The sequence below is a fragment of the Penicillium pulvis genome (genome assembly GCF_028828015.1).
Source record: "Penicillium pulvis strain IBT 33274 chromosome Unknown contig_7_segment1_segment0, whole genome shotgun sequence".
Taxonomy (NCBI): Eukaryota; Fungi; Ascomycota; class Eurotiomycetes; order Eurotiales; family Aspergillaceae; genus Penicillium; species Penicillium pulvis.
Genome location: NW_026643079.1, coordinates 957,627 through 975,942, shown reverse-complemented (window position 1 = coordinate 975,942; position 18,316 = coordinate 957,627). Strand labels below are relative to the sequence as shown.

At 48.1% G+C, this 18,316-nt stretch overlaps 5 protein-coding genes across 5 annotated transcripts; 4 read left to right on the top strand and 1 right to left on the bottom strand.

Annotated features, from left to right (window-relative positions):
* Positions 1-1,254: 1,254 nt before the first annotated feature.
* Positions 1,255-2,261, top strand: N7503_008308 (uncharacterized protein; the record flags this gene model as incomplete). The annotated part of the gene is made up of 3 exons (XM_057067855.1): positions 1,255-1,357; positions 1,420-1,786; positions 1,856-2,261. 3 exons carry the CDS (start codon positions 1,255-1,257, stop codon positions 2,259-2,261), a joined length of 876 nt encoding a protein of 291 aa, XP_056918710.1.
* A 1,403-nt stretch (positions 2,262-3,664) lies between these two features.
* Positions 3,665-6,820, top strand: N7503_008307 (glycoside hydrolase family 31 protein; the record flags this gene model as incomplete). Its single annotated transcript, XM_057067854.1, has 4 exons — positions 3,665-4,365; positions 4,422-4,829; positions 4,896-5,066; positions 5,113-6,820. 4 exons carry the CDS (start codon positions 3,665-3,667, stop codon positions 6,818-6,820), a joined length of 2,988 nt encoding a protein of 995 aa, XP_056918709.1.
* A 928-nt stretch (positions 6,821-7,748) lies between these two features.
* N7503_008306 (alpha-amylase) lies at positions 7,749-9,588 on the top strand (the record flags this gene model as incomplete). Its single annotated transcript, XM_057067853.1, has 8 exons — positions 7,749-7,907; positions 7,958-7,996; positions 8,051-8,166; positions 8,216-8,324; positions 8,380-8,608; positions 8,658-8,820; positions 8,867-9,254; positions 9,307-9,588. The coding sequence occupies 8 exons, from the start codon at positions 7,749-7,751 to the stop codon at positions 9,586-9,588; spliced, it is 1,485 nt and encodes a 494-aa protein (XP_056918708.1).
* A 785-nt stretch (positions 9,589-10,373) lies between these two features.
* Positions 10,374-11,137, top strand: N7503_008305 (glutathione S-transferase family protein; the record flags this gene model as incomplete). The annotated part of the gene is made up of 3 exons (XM_057067852.1): positions 10,374-10,578; positions 10,628-10,731; positions 10,817-11,137. The coding sequence occupies 3 exons, from the start codon at positions 10,374-10,376 to the stop codon at positions 11,135-11,137; spliced, it is 630 nt and encodes a 209-aa protein (XP_056918707.1).
* A 1,257-nt stretch (positions 11,138-12,394) lies between these two features.
* Positions 12,395-14,544, bottom strand: N7503_008304 (Transcriptional activator of proteases prtT; the record flags this gene model as incomplete). The annotated part of the gene is made up of 5 exons (XM_057067851.1): positions 12,395-13,014; positions 13,073-13,302; positions 13,352-13,765; positions 13,815-14,198; positions 14,327-14,544. 5 exons carry the CDS (start codon positions 14,542-14,544, stop codon positions 12,395-12,397), a joined length of 1,866 nt encoding a protein of 621 aa, XP_056918706.1.
* Positions 14,545-18,316: the final 3,772 nt, after the last annotated feature.

Below are 18,316 nucleotides of genomic sequence, written 5' to 3'. Positions count from 1 at the left end.
CGACAATGTTAAGTCCAAGATTCAAGATAAGGAGGGCATTCCCCCAGACCAGCAGCGTCTTATCTTCGCCGGCAAGCAACTTGAGGACGGCCGCACACTTTCCGATTACAACATTCAGAAGGAATCTACCCTACACTTGGTTCTGCGTCTCCGTGGTGGTATGCAGATTTTCGTCAAGACCCTCACCGGCAAGACTATTACCCTCGAAGTGGAGTCTTCTGATACCATCGATAACGTGAAGAGCAAGATCCAAGACAAGGAGGGCATTCCCCCAGACCAGCAGCGTCTCATCTTCGCTGGTAAGCAGCTGGAGGATGGTCGCACTCTGTCCGACTACAACATCCAGAAGGAGTCCACTCTCCACTTGGTGCTCCGTCTTCGTGGTGGCCAGTAAACCACGGTTTGCTTTTTTATGATTTCGACTACGATGGGTCCTACGTGACCAACATGGCGTTCGGTCGGGCTTTGAAGCTGAGGCTTCTTTTCCTTTTTTCTTTTCAACACAACACGGATTAAACGGGCTTTCTTTTACTTCGCCTTACCTGGCGTCTCAATACTCTATTACCCAATGAATTCGCACTGGCTATATTAGCCAGTTTTTTCTTACCCAATTTGATTCCACTAGAAATGTAGGCGTTCGTATTCCCTGGTTGCCACTTCGCCATTCCAGTAGTTTCGCGAAACTTGTTCTCGTGACGCCACCCGTGACTCCTTGTGGCTGGACTCCAACTCCACTCCGATTCGCCTCCGCACCCAGACACTATCACGTGGCATTATCTTATCTGCTTTTCTTATCGTTATCAACATATCCCGTAGATTGTGAGTTTAGTGAAGGAGTCCTAAGAAGCTATAGCATACGGCGTCGCTAGGATATCTTCTATTTTCAGCCTCATAGCACGAATGAATACCATTCTACCCTAGTGACGAAAACACCCAAACAAATTTACGATAGTAGTCCATCATATCTAATTTCAAGATGAGCAATCACTTTTTTTCCATGCTTGCAGCCGAGTGGCTGATGACCAGCCTTCCGACAGGGATCATGTTAAAAAGGTAAAAAAAAAAAAAAAAAAAAGAAAAAGAGGGGTGGGGGAATGCTAAAAATTCCCTGAGCTGAAGCGCCGATTCCACCAGTGTAGATAATCACACTCTTGAGATCCTCCCTAGGGCATGTCTCTGGTACCTGCAAGCTTCTAGGCTATGCAAACACCTTGAAAATCAGAGTGAGAGCGACTTCGACTTTGGGCAGACAGCATGCCCTCACCTCGTTTGCAAGGATATGCCAGTAACGAAAACAACACGCAGGGAGGTGCCGTGCTCGGTGGGAACATCAAAGCAACGCGCGATGTCAATATCAGTGGGTCTACACCTTATGAGACAACTCTTGCTTACTGACAACAACATCCTTGAAATGAATAGCTCATATCACAACGCTTCAGCCACTGGCCCGGTCGCTTCATAGATCCCTCTTCATCGCTCCCGACATTTTTAAGCAGATTCAACGGGAGCTTAGCGACTTGATCGTTATTCTTGACACAACGGAGCATAATTCCACGGAGTTCCAGTCGACTAGACCCCACTTTATAATCCTTCAAACCAATCTACAAGAGTGTCGCGATGCCCTCCTGGAGTTGCAGAGAATGAAGGACCATTTCGATAGCGTTGGGTCGGCTACGCAGGTAACTTGGGAAAGAATGGGCTGGCATGAGAACGAACTGGCAGCTATCAGGAGTCGAATTGAGTCCCACGTCCGCGCCTTGAACCAATTAAATACAGCTGTAATGATGTACGGTCTACCCTCAGTCCCCTCTGGTTTCTTGCTTTTCCCGGTGGAGCTAACGTAATATGACTGCAGCTCTTCACACACCAACACCAAGCGCATGCTCGAAGCTTTTATTGATGAGATCCGTAACGGTTCTCGAGATAAATCCATGATATCATGTGACTCTCTCCACCAAGATGAGAGGGACAGTTGGAGGATGGTACGAAAGGAGCTACAGAGCCTCGGCATTACCCCCGAGATCTTCTTGCAGCATCAAGTCATGATCATCTCGACGCTAAAATCAGCTTTGGGCGATGATTCACCTGAGGATGTCTCACACTTTACTGCGGAAACAGACATAGAATTGGATGATATTGGGCTATGCAGTAGTGCAAAGACGTTGCCAGTTTCTCCCCGTTCTATCCTGATGTATGACTATTGGAGGACCTGGGTCCAATTGAATGCGCGGGACGAGGAACTTGGTACCATGGACATTTGAGCACAGCACCTTTCTGTGATCTATCTCTTCAGTCTTTGGCAGAACGAGGATTACTGGTGCCCAGAGGTACCTGGGCATTCTGATCATATAACCTTGGAACCGGACAGTCACGAAACTTGATTCAAGGTGAATCATTAGTTCACAACATATCTTCTTGTAGATAGTGAGCATACGTCCAGCCCTGGAGGCCCAGGTGCACCTTATTTTATCTCACTTTAGCAGGAAGATGTGGACGGCATCGATAGGTACTATACTACAAAGGTGGCCCTGCAATTCAATTTACCAATTTGCCACTCACAAAATACCTAGATTACTCTATGAAATATTGGCAGTGGAAGAAACATATTCGGGCGTTCAATTGTACGACTAATCAGAGAGTTGGTACAGAACGACCGATATTGGTCTACAAGTGAACAAAATCAAATGCCCAACCTTGGAATTTACATCACTTTTTCCAGAATATATGAGGAAGGTGTGGCACTGCAGATAGCAACTTTAACGCGTCTTGGAAATTGATTGTCATGGAAGTTCTGGCGGGGATGGGGAGCAGTGCCACTAGTCAAACCAAATGCAAAATGGTACCCCGCATCAAGCATAGTGGGACCATCGTATATCACCGCTCCTGAAAAACACCGAGAATTTTGCGACGAAGCCCCCGTTTTTTAGAAGTCGGCTTGTTGGTTGGTGTTCTCCAATTGCCTCATTGTGATTGCATTGATCACCGCTCTTTCGTTTCCATGTCGCTGGCCTAGTATTAATGGGCCAAGCTACCGCCTGGGCCGTGTCTATGCTTGAAAGGCATGGTTACTCTATACCCTTCTGGGTTAGATTTGAGCCTCTTCGACCTACTGCATCGGGTCTTGGTCTCAGTGATTAGCGATTGCCAGGGACGCTCAACGAACCTGTCATCGTCCGTGTTGCAAACATGACATTCAAGGGTCTGAAAAGTAGGCACGGGCGATTATCGGGCATCTGACCAATCAGAAGCTCAGGAACTCAGCTTCTTCCATGGAAACAACTGAAGCTCCACAACCATGGACAACTGTTTCCGAAGAGCAAACTCCACAAATTGGCACAAACATTGCAAATGTATGACGATCATTTCTGTATGGCTTGGATCTCCATGTTCTCAACCCCCGCGGATGCGTCCAAGAATGCTACGCCGAGGCCGATCCCGCCAGCCCCCGGGAATTCAACGGAGTTTTACTGTGTAACCAGTGCGGATAGACACCGGTCAATTTCAAGCGCGGGGAAACTCTCACGCTATGATGCCCAGCTAGTTACCAGGACCCATAGCAAGCTATAAGAAGTGTCATTCCTAGCAGTGCTGTGCAAACCACTTCGAGCGGTGCGACCAAAAGCGGTTTCTGACAACAAACTTGGCACGGAATCCTCCAGGAGCCATGGTTCGATCTACTGGCCTTCTAGCTGGTGCTTGTCTATTGCAAGGTGTCTATGGAGCCAGCCTGACACATGCGCCGAGTACCACTGCCAGCACGGCATACTCTCAGTTTACCGTCCCTGCTGCAGCTGACGTAGGGGCTAATCTGATTGCCAACATCGATGACCCTGAGGCTATCGATGCGCAGGCTGCTTGTCCTGGCTATAAAGCAACCGATGTTCATCATGATGCCAGTGGGCTCACGGCTACCTTGAAGCTGGCTGGTGACCCATGCAATGCATATGGAACTGACGTGGACTCGTTGGATCTTTCGATCAAGTACCTTGCGACAGATCGGCTAAGCGTTGAGATCACGCCGACGTATATGGATTCTTCGAACTCGTCATGGTTCCTGCTTCCCGAGGACCTTGTGCCTCGGGCCAAGGCCGACAAACACGCATCTAAAGCACAGAGTGACTTCGAGATCTCATGGACTAATAATCCGTCTTTCGGCTTCAAAGTGATTCGCAAGTCCAATAAGGATGTCATCTTCGATACTACCGGCACTGTGTTAGTTTTTGAGAACCAGTTCATTGAGTTTGTTACTGCTCTACCTAAGGACTACAATCTTTACGGAATTGGCGAGCATATCCAGCAATTGCGTCTTCTGCAGAACAAGACGCTCACCCTTTACGCATCGGACAGTGCGGACCCAATCGATGAGTTAGTTTCCCGAATTCCTGGTTCACATAACGAAAGCTGATCTTATGCGCTCATAGCAACATCTATGGATCTCATCCATTTTACCTTGACACTCGCTACTTCGAGGTCGATGGAAAGGGTCGTCACACTCTGGTTTCAAGTGACCACGCCGATCATTCCAAAGATTATGTTTCCTATTCGCACGGTGTCTTCATGAGAAATGCACACGGCCAGGAAGTCCTTACCCGCCCTCAAAGCCTTGTTTGGCGTGCTCTCGGCGGCAGCATCGACTTGACTTTCTACTCTGGACCGACTCAAGTCGATGTCACGAGAGATTACCAGATCAGTACCATTGGTCTTCCGGCAATGCAGCAGTACTTCTCATTTGGCTTCCATCAGTGTCGCTGGGGATACCAGAACTGGTCCGTAATGGATTCAGTCTTGTCTGCCTTTGAGAAATTCGAAATCCCTGTAGAGACTCTCTGGTAAGACAGCTCAAACCTGCTCGCCCTCTTCCCCCCAACAAAAAAGCCAATCTAATACTGTCACAGGAATGATATTGATTACATGAAGTCTTACCGCGATTTCGACAACGACCCAGACCGCTTTGGATATCCCGAGGGCGAAAAGTTTCTGCAGAAGCTTCACGATGGTGGTCGCCACTATGTCCCCATCGTCGATTCGGCTCTTTACATCCCGAATCCTAACAATGCATCCGACGCGTAAGTTCACCTCCATCAACCCAAAGACGAGGGCTAACATTCACAGCTACGAACCGTATACCCGTGGAGCTAAGGATGGCGTCTTCATGAATAACCCTGATGGAAGCACCTATATCGGTGCTGTCTGGCCTGGGTACACAGTTTTCCCTGATTGGCACAATCCCAAGGCCCGTACCTTCTGGGCAAATGAGCTCGTTACCTGGCACAAGAAGATTTCTTTCGACGGAATCTGGATCGATATGAGCGAGGTGTCATCTTTCTGTGTCGGAAGCTGTGGAAGCCACAACCTCAGCTTGAACCCTGTTCACCCTTCGTTCTCACTTCCCGGAGAAGCGGGGAATATTGTTTACGACTATCCCGAGTGGTTCAATGTCACAAATGCGACCGAGGCAGCATCTGCATCAGCAGGATCATCGAGCCAAGCTGCAGCTGCAAGCACCGCTGGATCTGCGTCAACCACGACGGTGTCTTATCTCCGAACTTCTCCTACTCCAGGCCAGCGCGACATCAACTACCCTCCTTACGTTATCAACCACGATCAGACTGGTCACGACCTGGCTGTTCACGCTGTGTCGCCTAATGCCACGCATATTGATGGCGTACAGGAATACGACGTGCACAACCTTTGGGGCTACCAAATCCTAAATGCCACTTATCATGGTCTGCGCGCGGTTGACTCGGTGAAGCGCCCATTCATCATCGGTCGCTCAACTTTCGCAGGAGCAGGCAAATGGGCAGGCCACTGGGGTGGCGACAACTACTCCAAGTGGGCATACATGTTCTTTTCGATCCCGCAGGCGCTATCATTTTCGCTCTTTGGAATCCCCATGTTTGGCGTTGATACCTGTGGTTTCAATGGGAACAGTGATGAGGAGCTTTGCAACCGATGGATGCAGCTTTCGGCGTTCTTCCCCTTCTACCGGAACCACAATGAGCTCTCAGCTATCAGCCAGGAGCCCTACCAATGGGCCTCCGTCATTGATGCTTCCAAGTCGGCTATGAAGATTCGTTATGCCATTCTTCCCTATTTCTACACACTCTTCCACCTCGCTCATACCACTGGTTCGACCGTCATGCGGGCCCTACCTTGGGAGTTCCCCAATGATCCCTCGCTGGCTAATGTCAATACCCAGTTCCTGCTCGGTCCCTCCATTATGGTCATCCCCGTTCTAGAGCCCCAGGTCGACTACGTCCGTGGAGTTTTCCCCGGTGTGAAGGAGGGCGAGATCTGGTACGACTGGTACAACCAGACTGCAGTCAACGCTCAGCCAGGAGTCAATACCACTATCTCCGCTCCATTGGGTCACATTCCCGTGTACCTTCGCGGCGGCTACGTCATCCCCATGCAGGAACCGGCATTGACTACTCGCGACGCTCGCAACTCTCCATGGTCCCTTATGGTTTCTCTCGATGGAGCCCAATCTGCTACAGGCCAGCTATACCTCGATGACGGAGAAAGCGTAGCGCCTAATGCCACACGCACTGTGAAGTTCACAGCTAACCAATCGAGTATCTCTGCTATCTCAAGAGGAAGCTTCCAAGACACAAACAAGCTTGCCAACATCACAATTTTGGGCTTGAAGCTTCCTCACGCGGACGCGAGTAAGGGTCTGAAATCTTTGACGTTGAATGGCAAGCCGCTTCCATCGACAGTTGCCAGCTACAATACTGATTTGCATATTCTGTCTATCACTGGCCTGCAAGACTGGCTTAAGGGTGGAGCTTGGGAACAGAACTGGGTGTTAAAATGGTAGTTTGCGAACTAGTATGGATTATGATATGGTCTAATTTACCATCTTGTGATATCAGGATGATGCATGGAGAAATGTGGTTTTGGTGGACCTTAATGGGCTTACGTGAGAAAGTACTGCAAATTTAGGATTTCGACAGTAAAAGAATGTAGGAGAAATTCATTGACCTAAATTTTCCTTTAATAAATATCCATGATTCTAAGTAGAATACGAGAAACGATCCCACAACGAAGGTAGGTCAAGCCCGAGTTTATTGATACGCCTAGGACGTCGACGAAACCTTGTCGTTCGACATCGGGACAACCGCCCCAATCAAACCATCAACATTCAGCCCCCATTGCAACCCCATGCACGACCCTGAAATTTAAGGATTAGCGGCTTCTCCAATACCGATCCTTCAGTCGCTATCTGACTGTCGATCTTGCAATCCGTTCCTGGCGGCCATCGGCGACCCCGCCGGTGACCCGCTAAGATCCCTGCATAATTAATTCCGAATTTGAGCGAATTGTATCACTTTGTCTCCCTACTCTAGATGGAGGAGCACATGTCACTGGAATTTGCTTTTGCGCGACATGTAACTGGTGATTGGTGGTTGTGTTTTGAAGGTTGGTTACCCCTTTCTTGTTAGCCATCCATGTCTTCCATATTGCCAGCCCAGTCCAATCAACATTTACTGTGTGCTTGACGTGAATCCAACCACAATAAACACATGCCTGATAGATAATTACGATCTGTTTTGTTATTCACGCTCTGATCTCTGGGTCGCACTTCCTTTGTTCATTGGTCGATCCACTGGTTCTTATTCCCGATGGATCTGAATTGGCTCCATCCAGCTTGTTTCAAATTGACATAACGAAACAGACTCGATATAAAAATATCCCTGAATCGCTACCGTCAATATTCTCTCTTCATACATGCCAGCAGATTCAGTATGTCTATCTGGCGCTTCTTTGGGCTTGCGAGCTTAGTTGGCTCAGCTATTGCAGCGACTCCGGCACAATGGCGCACTCGATCCATCTATTTCATGCTCACTGATCGGTTTGCTTTGACTGACAACTCTACGACTGCTACTTGCGATACAGACAATGGCGTATGTTCTTTCTAGAACTTGTCAAAAGGCGAAAACTTACAGATTTCTAGATTTATTGTGGTGGATCTTGGCAGGGTATTATCAACCAGGTAATAGGCGGTTCAATTTGCATGGTCATTTCATTGAGCTAATAATATTTGAAGCTGGATTATATCCAAGGAATGGGGTTTACTGCCATCTGGATCACACCTGTCACTGAGCAGCTGTCGCAGCATACGGCTGATGGAGAGGCATACCACGGGTACTGGCAGCAGGATATGTGAGTAGACTGAATCACTTTGCGGGACAGTGTCGCTAACAGGTTCAAGCTATTCCGTCAACTCAAATTACGGCACGGCAGATGATCTCAAATCTTTGGCTTCGGCCCTCCATGATCGCGACATGTACCTGATGGTCGATGTCGTGACCAACCACATGGTTAGTTCTCCTGATTATATCTTGAGAATGGCTTGCTAATAGTGGGTGGGATCAGGGCTATGCTGGAGCTGGGGATACAGTGGACTACAGTGTCTTCAATCCATTCAACTCCGAGGATTATTTCCACTCTTACTGCGAGATCACCGACTACAGCAACTTGACTATGGTGGAAAAATGCTGGGAAGGGGATACTATTGTTTCTTTACCTGACCTCAACACCGAGTCTACCACTGTGCAAAATATCTGGAATGACTGGATCACGGACCTTGTTTCCAATTATTCCAGTAAGATCCAGTCACCCGCAATGGAAATAGCCACTAACTTTTATCAAAGTCGACGGCCTGCGCATCGACTCCGTTATGGAAGTTCAAAAAGACTTCTGGGCTGGCTTCGAAGCTGCTGCCGGAGTGTATTGTGTTGGCGAGGTAGACAACGGTGATCCAACATTGGTCTGCCCATACCAAGAAGTCATGGACGGCGTTCTCGACTATCCAATGTATGCAACTACTTTTCAAGCTGGAGCAAACACTAATGACGAGCAGGTATTACCCCCTCCTCCGAGCTTTTGAGTCCACCAGTGGAAGCATCAGTGGTCTCTACGACATGATCAACACAGTCAAATCCGACTGTTCGGACTCAACCCTCCTAGGAACATTTATCGAAAATCATGATAATCCCCGCTTTGCCTCATATACCGAAGATATGTCCCTAGCCAAGAACGTGGCCACTTTCACAATCATGTCAGATGGTATCCCGATCATCTATGCCGGGCAAGAACAGCACTATAATGGCGGCAGCGATCCCTACAACCGCGAAGCTACTTGGTTATCGGGATACAATACCGATAGCGAGTTGTACAAGCTCATCGCGCAAGCAAATGCTATCAGGAATAAGGCGATTTACCAGGCTGAGGATTATATTACTTACAAGGTCAGTAGCCTTCCTCTCTTTTTTGATTTGCCCACTAAGATGGTCCTCTTAGAACTACCCCATCTATCAAGATGATACTACCTTGGCTATGCGGAAGGGCTTCAACGGCACGCAGACTATTACTATTCTCTCCAATCTCGGTGAAAGTGGAAGTGAATACACACTCACGCTGCCGGGTACGGGCTTTGTGGCCGGCTTAGCTGTCACCGAGATCTTCACTTGTTCTAGTATTACTGTTGACAACAGTGGTGATGTCGCTGTCCCTATGAGTAGTGGTGAGCCGCGAATTCTATATCCTACTTCAGAGCTGAGTGGGTCCACTCTTTGTTCATAGGTATGGACTTGCTATTGTCGGGACTTTCGATTGGAGATTGGTGTTATAGCTTAAGTCTTACAAATAGAATTTTCTGATCTCAATCATCAGGCCTGTCCAAAAATATGCTGTAGGAAAGCGACAGGTGACTCGTTGGGCAGTATCGCTGGTTCTTGGCAGTTCGGCCAAACCGCACATTGATGTGCCGAGCACGGCTTCGTTCCGCACTGGGATTAGTGAGATTAGTCAATCCCTGCAACAATAATTAAATTAAGTTAACTATTATGCTTAAGCAAACATGTAAGAACCTTATGATTATAGATCTGAAAGCCATTACAAGGGGTTGCCCACAAACCGACATTTCGGCAGTTTCCCTCCACTTAAATCTGTCGCCGTCGGTGACCCTAGGCTGGCCGCGTACCCATGTACCGAGTTGACTGACCAATCATGTCTATTATAAAAAAATTTTAGCCAAGGGCATGCATTGGGGTGTTTCAAAATTCCATTGGGAGTAATTGTTTATGCAGCTCTAGTGAGTGCCCACTGCTAGATTGGTAAGTTGATTATAAACCTTCCGGAAAGCCCCCGCACTCCCTCGACATAACAACACATCGGACACAGAATGCTGTTCTATAAAGGGATCAACTTTCCGCCATCACAGCTATGACAAGATAACATTGTGAGTTTTATTACTCGGCTTCTTGCATCTTGTAAGTATTACAGTCTATTTCGTGCGGGGTTTATTCCATCCTGTTGTGGCTGTATTGTGACTGAGCATTGATTTTCTGGGCAAAGTGATCAACATCATGTCTCTCCAATTGTACGGATTTCCAGGCTCTACCTGTACCAATCGTGTACGCACGATTCTTGAGGAGAAAGGCGTTGAGATTGAGTTCATTCCTGTCAACTTGGCCCAAGGCGAACATAAGAGTGAATCGTATCTCAACGATTTTCAACCATTCGGGAAGGTGCCTGTTTTCCGGGATGTCGAGACTGGCGTTCAAATCTTTGGTAAGTCTGATTTGAGGCAGACGAACCTGCAATGCTAACTATCTATCAGAAAGCAGGGCCATTGGGCAGTACATCGCCACTAAGTACCAGGGCAAGGGAACTGTGTTGGCACCTTCCGAGACTGACTTGAAAGCATATGCCCTTTATCAGCAGGTATGTTTTCGTTTTTGACAGACCTCTGCTTAGTATTCGCAACGTTCGCTGACACTTGACGTGAAAGGCGCTCTCTATCGAACAGTCCTACTTTGACCCTCTCGTTTCTCAAATTGCATACGAGAAGGTCTTCAAGGCTAGAAAGGGCCATGGACCTACTGACGAAGCCAGAGTCAAGAATCTTTTGGATCAGCTTGACTTGGTTCTGCAGGGATATGAGCGGATTTTGTCTAAGCAGAAGTACCTCGGTGGTGAGAGTTTGACTCTGGCAGATTTGTACCACCTTCCTTACGGAGCCTTTATTGAGCAGTTTGGATTTGCAGAGCTGGTCGACAAGTATCCCGCCTTCAAGAAATGGTGGGAGGGTTTGAAGAGCCGTGACAGCTGGAAGAAGCTGAACCAGTAATTTGGGTTCTGCATATGAAGTCTTTTTTCTTACGCTTGGTGAGACTTTTGTCAAGATAAATACTAAAAAGATTTCACATATGTATCAATTTAAGAACTATTAACAAATTCTATGGCATTTCAATAACCATACTGTCAACCTGCTGGTTGACACCTCCATATTGATGCATTTTTGTCCATATTAGGACTAGTACCTTACTACCCTACGCTCTCGGACTACACTCTCGGACTACACTCTCGGACCACACTCTGCGAATGCTCTCCGAACACTCTACGAATAATTCACGGACGAATAATATGTGAAATCTCCATGAATACTCTACTTCGGAACGAACACTGTGTGAGCTCTCCGTAAAACGGGCCAAGGAATGGAAGTAACCACCCATGTATGTCGAACGTGATACGCTCAAATACTTTGCTGACAACAATGCCAAGCCAAGAAGTCGTGATCCTGATGGATGCTTCTCACTGGATGGAAGAGATCCCAGCTCCATCACAGATGTGACAACAATCGTACGAGTTGCACGTTGACCATGAAGGGTGGCGGAGATGTACTGGCTAGCGAAGCATTAATGCTCGATATCATTGCTTCCAGGACCAGCAGTCGAGGTTCTTCGCTTACCTTGGTGTTATCCCCACGCTATCACGAGGAGGAAGAGCAGCTTGGCCCTATTCTACGTGATTGACTAATGCCGCATTGGTCCGAGGTGGTTTACTTGCCTCACCTTTCAACGGAATACTTTCGGAATATTATGTTGATCATCTAGTGGTGCTTTGACTGATTTTAGCCAACAGCAGAGGTATATCCCCGTCGGGCAATTTACGTTATCTATCTTGAGATAGTAATACGAATCCTACGCTAAGCCAACACGGGTGTTAGGGGGGCGACTTGAGGGGGGCTTGACGTTAGATTCGTTCCCCAACGACGGTTCTCCAACGTTGGACGTATGTGTAAGTTTGTAATGATATATCCAATATCCGCTGATACACGATATCCGGGGATAAACGACTGTAGCCCATCCTGTGAGGGCGTGCTATCGTAGACGTAGAACATGGACCAAGAAACACATCAATTGATGACACCAAGAAAAAAGAGTCTTTTTTTTCCACCAGAAAATCATTAAGTCTCATGCAACAAGATTCAGCATGAAAAATGCTTCCCCCATCCAAAATAGATATTTACTAAGAATCCCATAATAACTTAACATCGCACAATATCCAACATGAAGCCGTAACACCAGTAACAAGAAAATAATACTCAATAATCATGAAGAGCCCTCGCCACCAGGCCCATAGGCATAGCTCCACCCATAACGGGGGCAGAATGCTGCTGGAACAGTGTCGGCCCCGAGAAAGACCCCTGGCTCGGCCCATATGCCGGCATCATCTGATCAAAAACCCCATACCCATCAACAACAGGTTCCATACCACCCGCAGCCGGCATAAGCTGAGTCAGATCCAAGCTCTCTGTGCGCGGGAACATAGCGCTCTTCAGAGCAGTCGGCGAAGATTGATCAGCTGTCGCAGCTTCAGAATATCGGCGCTGCACTTCGCCGACTATGAACGCGATCCGGTAGGAGAGGTGATCACTGCTTGGAGCGAGATGGAGGAGGAATGCGCGGACTTGGTCGATTAGCGGATCAGAGGGGTTATAGTCGCATAGTGTTAGAGCGGCATAGCCAAGGATGTAATAGACGTGGTCTATTAGACCCGGTGCGGCGGAGAAGCGGGTTTGCATTGAGCGGGAAATTATTAGGCGGGCGTTGTTGCAGATTTCGGTCACCAGGCGGTCGGAGTCTTGAATTCGGGTTGCTGTTCTGTGGAGGAGGAGTTGGCAGAACCAGATGCTTAGTTCGAGCGTTGATTGGCCTTCGCTTGCTGATGATTGTTAGTGGCTTGATTGGAGGGGAGTATTGGGTAGATAAGGTGGACATACAGAGGAGGTGGGCCCATTCCATTTTCCAGCGTTCGAGCTCTTCGTATTCGACTTCGGCAAATTGGAGGCGTTGGGGGCTATTTTGGAGCTTTAGGGAGATTCGATATAAGGAGATCTCGGCGACAATGCGTCCGTCTTCGGGGGTGGCTCTGGGGTGGTCTAGGATGCGAGAGCAGTGGTCGAAATATTGGGCTTGCACGTTGACGGTACGTCCGTATCCAAGTGCAGAACTGATGTCGGGTTAGCGAGTGATCATGTCAAGGGAATAAAAGAGCCTACTGTAAATGAGTAAGACAAAATGTGTTCCACAAACGCATTTGAGGAAGCATCTCGTTGGGTAGCACACCCTTGGCGGGTGGGCTGTGTAGAAAGGTGAAGGAGGTCAAGGCATGGTTAATTGAGATCCCGCTCAACAACCAGGCATCCATGAACCCTTCTTTGTGACCAGAGGTAGGATATAGACAGAGTAACGCGAGGGCTTGGAGCAAGTCGTTAGTCAAGGGAGACTTTCTCCACAGTGTTTTGGTGACCGCATGTTGCACTTGAATTGCGATCTCATGAGTAGTATTTGGAGGCATTCCCGGAAGATACCGGGAAGCAAGCAAACAAGCAGTATTAAAAAGCAGGGGATTTGTCCGCTGAATATTTGATGAATGATCTATAGAGACCCAGGGGCTGAAATAATCCACAAAGCTGAATATGGTCAGTATATTCACATGGGAAAATGCTGTGGAATACTCACAGTTCGATTAGTTTCAATGATAACTTAGCATCTACAATTCCCTGGGAGACAACATCCCCCAGGAGTTCGCCTTCGGCAGGAAATTGATCCCTCTCGCCAAAGCATTCAATCTGTAAATCGCGAATGAACTGGACGGGTTTCAAGGTAAAGCCCGTTCCAGCATCAGTCGAACCGTCTATACTGTTATTTCGCGACTGGAAATTCGGACTGCCCGCGGTGGGTGGCTGATTAACTATTTGTCGCATGAGATGTATCATCTCGCCCATACCACGCTCTAGAGATACAAGCCGTTCCTCAATGGAGGGAATAGCGGCATTGGCATCCGACCAGGTGGACGCACTGTCCTGATATCGATCGGGAGTTTCAGGCAGCTCACATTCGAGCCTTACAGAAAATCATTAGCTTGGCGCTCGCTTCTGGGAGGAGTTCGTGTTGCATTGGGCCAGATGTTGCGTGGGGCGATCGGGATACAGGACTCCGTAAACGATCAAAGGAGAGAGATAAGCACAAACCTGAGCGAAAGACAGCGACGGCATGCGTGGCCACGAGGATCAAGATCACAACGAGTCTTCAGCTTGCGACATGTATTGCAAGCAGTCATCGACCGACGAATCCGGCCCCGGGGGCGTGAATCCTGGCCGACCGAGTCAAGTCGGTGGCCATCGTCGGTGGCGGCGATGCTTTTCGTCTCCCACGACGAGGCGCTATGTGAGGGCTCTGTTCGCGTCATTGCATTGAACTGAATGAAATTTATTCGTGATTCATTTGATTTGTAGGGAAGAAGAGGGGAAATAAGATCTGGGATCAGCAATTGGACCCTTGCCAAGAGGTTTCAAGTTCAACGAAGATCATCAAAAGGATGGGTGGAGAGGCGAAGGCTTATAACAGATAGCGAAGAGGGAGACAGAGCCACAGCCAATTGCGACAAGGCACTGATTACTGACGATATCATCGACTCCGCCAGCTGCGCAGGTACGTGATCCACTTGGAGCGGACCTGGGGTAATTCGCCAGGCATCCACCAATCTTAACGTTTGGGTGAGCTTCTAGAAACAGTGCGATGGCCGTGCCTGCTTCTAGGCGAGAGGGGTTGAATTTACCCCCTAAACCTTGGAAAGCCCCCTGTTCATGCCGATGAAAACCGACAACGTATTCCAAGAGAGGGGTGATGTGGCACCATGCTCGATCTGATCTACGGGAGGACTCTTATCATCGACATCTTCCCCCTGATCTACCAGGTTTTTTTTTCTGGATTTTTACCTGGAACAGGATAGCGGATATCTCCGAGCCCGGTTTGATATTACTACGATGTATTATCCTATCCTAATGCTGCACCTATGGATCATGCAAAGTGGGGTTGATATCATATCATGGTGGATACAAGCATGTGCAACCTTCTCGGTCCAGTCATTCTTGCTAGAACAATCGGGGATTGGCCCAGGTTCAAAAGCAATGCGACTCTGTAAGTTTCTAGACCCGGCTAACACCGGGTCGCTAGCCGGTTCTTGCATAGTGTATCCTTAGCGACAGTCAAGAGATCCGGAATTTAGCGTTGCCTATGGACGGGAAACGTGGAATTCCGCCCCAGTGTGAAAATTGAAATCAAATCCCGCCGTCGCCGCGTGGAAAGTGCTTTCTCTTATCAGGCTTTTCGCCCCCATCCAGACGGTGTTCGAGAGGTTCTCCTGAAGCAGCTAGACTGTTCATGTTAATTAACACGTTATGAAATAAACATATGTTCTTTTTTTTTAATCGCGCACTCCCAAATTGCTGGTTTAGCAGATAGAACATGGCAGCCGAGGCTCATTTGCCATCCCCACTCTCGGCTCCACTTTTCTTTGCTGTGGGTTAATATAACTCTCCTGCAGACAGCTTAGTGCGTGCCACTTCGAGGAATAGCGCAGATTGGGTATTAGGATGCGGGAACAGTCAAGAAGCGGTCTGTCGTCGAACTGATATACTTGGTGGCTTATCTTGGTCGGCATGGCTCTCAACTCTGGGGTAGGTTCACCGCCAAAGGGGGCCATTGGGGTCATGGGTTTGGCGGCATTTGCCGAAGTGGGTAGGGGTTGCTACCCCATAGTTCCATCTGTCCACATTTTCAAAGGTGTTTTCACCGCATAAACATTGCGATTTTTTCCCCCTCTCCTCCTTCCTTGATCACGCCAAGCAAGGTGGTGATGATTCAAGAGAGTCAAGCAATGCCTAGTGGTCTGACAGAGTGGCCCTAGCACATTCGTATCCCGGGTATTAGGCGAGATGCAAGTCTGGATCCCTAGGCCCACCGTGGCGGTGGATACAAGAGAAAGACGGGAATGTTAGCCTTGGTCCAATCCGTTCCTCGCAAATGCACAAGGATCACAAGGAGTAATCTGGGAACATGGAACAGGCCCATGGGACATTCAAGGATTCTTGCGGATGCTCGGCGCGCTTATGCAGGCCATCATTTTAGTCAACATGACAATGTTGCAGCCAAAACCTAAGTGCAGGATGATCGCACCAATGACGGTCCAGCCACATCGGGCTTCGTCCCAGTCATGATCACCACGGATAGAAGATCCCCCGTGGTTGGACAGAGGCTTTAATAGCCTAACCTATCATTGGCGGATAAGATATTTTCCTTGCCGTTTTGCGTTCACACTGCATGCTCGAGAAAACAATCCTGCTTCCATGCATTGAGTTCGTCGGATGGTGCAAGCCACTCGCAACTCACTGACGCCATTCGATAATTTCCGAGTCTTCCATCTGCTTCTGGATTGGTTGTGGTCAACAAGAAATGCTTCTGGAAGATAAGCAAACTTCATTGCGCGAGAGGCGGAACAAGCCGCCCGCTATATGTCTCAAAGATAAGGCGCTACCCCCATCCTCGAGTTGCCGACACAAAGCGAAGCCACCAGTCAAATTGCTCGAATTGTCATCTCTGTTCTTCAATCAGTATTTCGAATGCGCACTTCGCTTCCGTAATGGGCCGAACCGCGGGCGGTAGTCGTTTTGTTTCTTACCCTTTTGGGGTCGTCGTCCCGATCTTCCAGGCACCAAGATTGCAGAATAGAGATAGCAAAACTCGGGCCCGCGCTCCGTAGAGAAGGGACGTCGCTCGGTATCGTGCCCACCTTCCTGTATGCATCTCTGTTCAATGTTGCATTTGAGTTGGCTCTTGATTTCAATTCACGAAACAGGCCATTCAAATTCTTTTGCCAATTCGGGTTGATGTATGCCATGCGCCATCATGGACCAGCTCAAAGGTAGCAAGTGGGCTTTGGAACGCTTCACAGGTACTACTCAACTTGCTTTATCGTTCCTTGGCTGATACCTATTGCTTTTTGATAGATTCGGCATGGCAGATTTCCAAATAGGAATCTTCGCGAGTGCCCGTCGTCTCGATGCTTATTTCTTCGGCATGTGGACAAAGTTCTGGGTACAGAATGAGGCTTTGTGGGTTGGGCATCATTCGCACGGAATTTAAGGTGAGATGTCCTGTGGCAATCCATTTGGATCCTTGTCGCCTGAAAATCTTGCAGCCAGAATGGCCGGTGCGAACAAGGGGCTACCGTATCCAAGCTGTGGCGTGTTATTCTCCTCAAACCAAATGTTGCGCTCACATTGGGTCAAATATCTTTTTCACATCGATGCATATTGACCGCAGAATCTCCAGTAGACAGTCACCCTATGCATGGTCAGGATAAAAGGGACGCAAAGCAATCAAGCCCGCTTCGCCGGGCATCTTCCTTTCTTTCTCTCTAACAAAAAGGAAAAAGAAAAAAAATGAGAGAAAAGAATACAGGCGATCATACCACTGCAGATGAGTGTGTTATGGCTTTGGGGATAGCCATGATAGCGCTTTTCTTACTGGACGCATGTGAGTACATCGTGGACTGAAGATCCAGATATTGTTCAGACCCAAGGTGATGTCGAACGCCGGGGATTTAAGCCTGATATTTCTTCAAAAATATGCACCTCGTGACGAGAGCAATAGACGGTAAACTCGGCAAGGAAAGGAGCCGACTAAATATAAACAAAGGCCCAAAGCGTTGCTGGCTTTAAGCATCGGAGGCCGAAGTCGGAGGCAAATTGATGCAGTAGGCAGACTCTGCATTGGTCAACTTCTGCACACTAACTGTGACTCATCTCGCTTTGACCAAAACAGTTAGGACAACGTTACCTTGCCATCGGCTAAACTGTCATGTCGGCTTCACGAAAGCTCACTGGTGGGTGATATAATATGGCAAAGTCATTAGTGCATCTTTAGTGTTTATTCAGTCGTTCCATGTGTGTTCAATCCTTGTAATTGGCGAATGATAGTCAGTGGTTAGTGTAAGTATGCTGTGATATGAATTCCTCACATGCATTATCATCCCACGGGATTAAAGTCCCGAATGAACGTTGGAATTAATGAGCATCAACTCTCATTCATGTGATGTTTGTGTCCTCCATAGAACAGAGTCAATTCTCGTATCAAGAAAGGCACCCGAACATCTCCAAGTTAAAAGAATTTTCAGACCT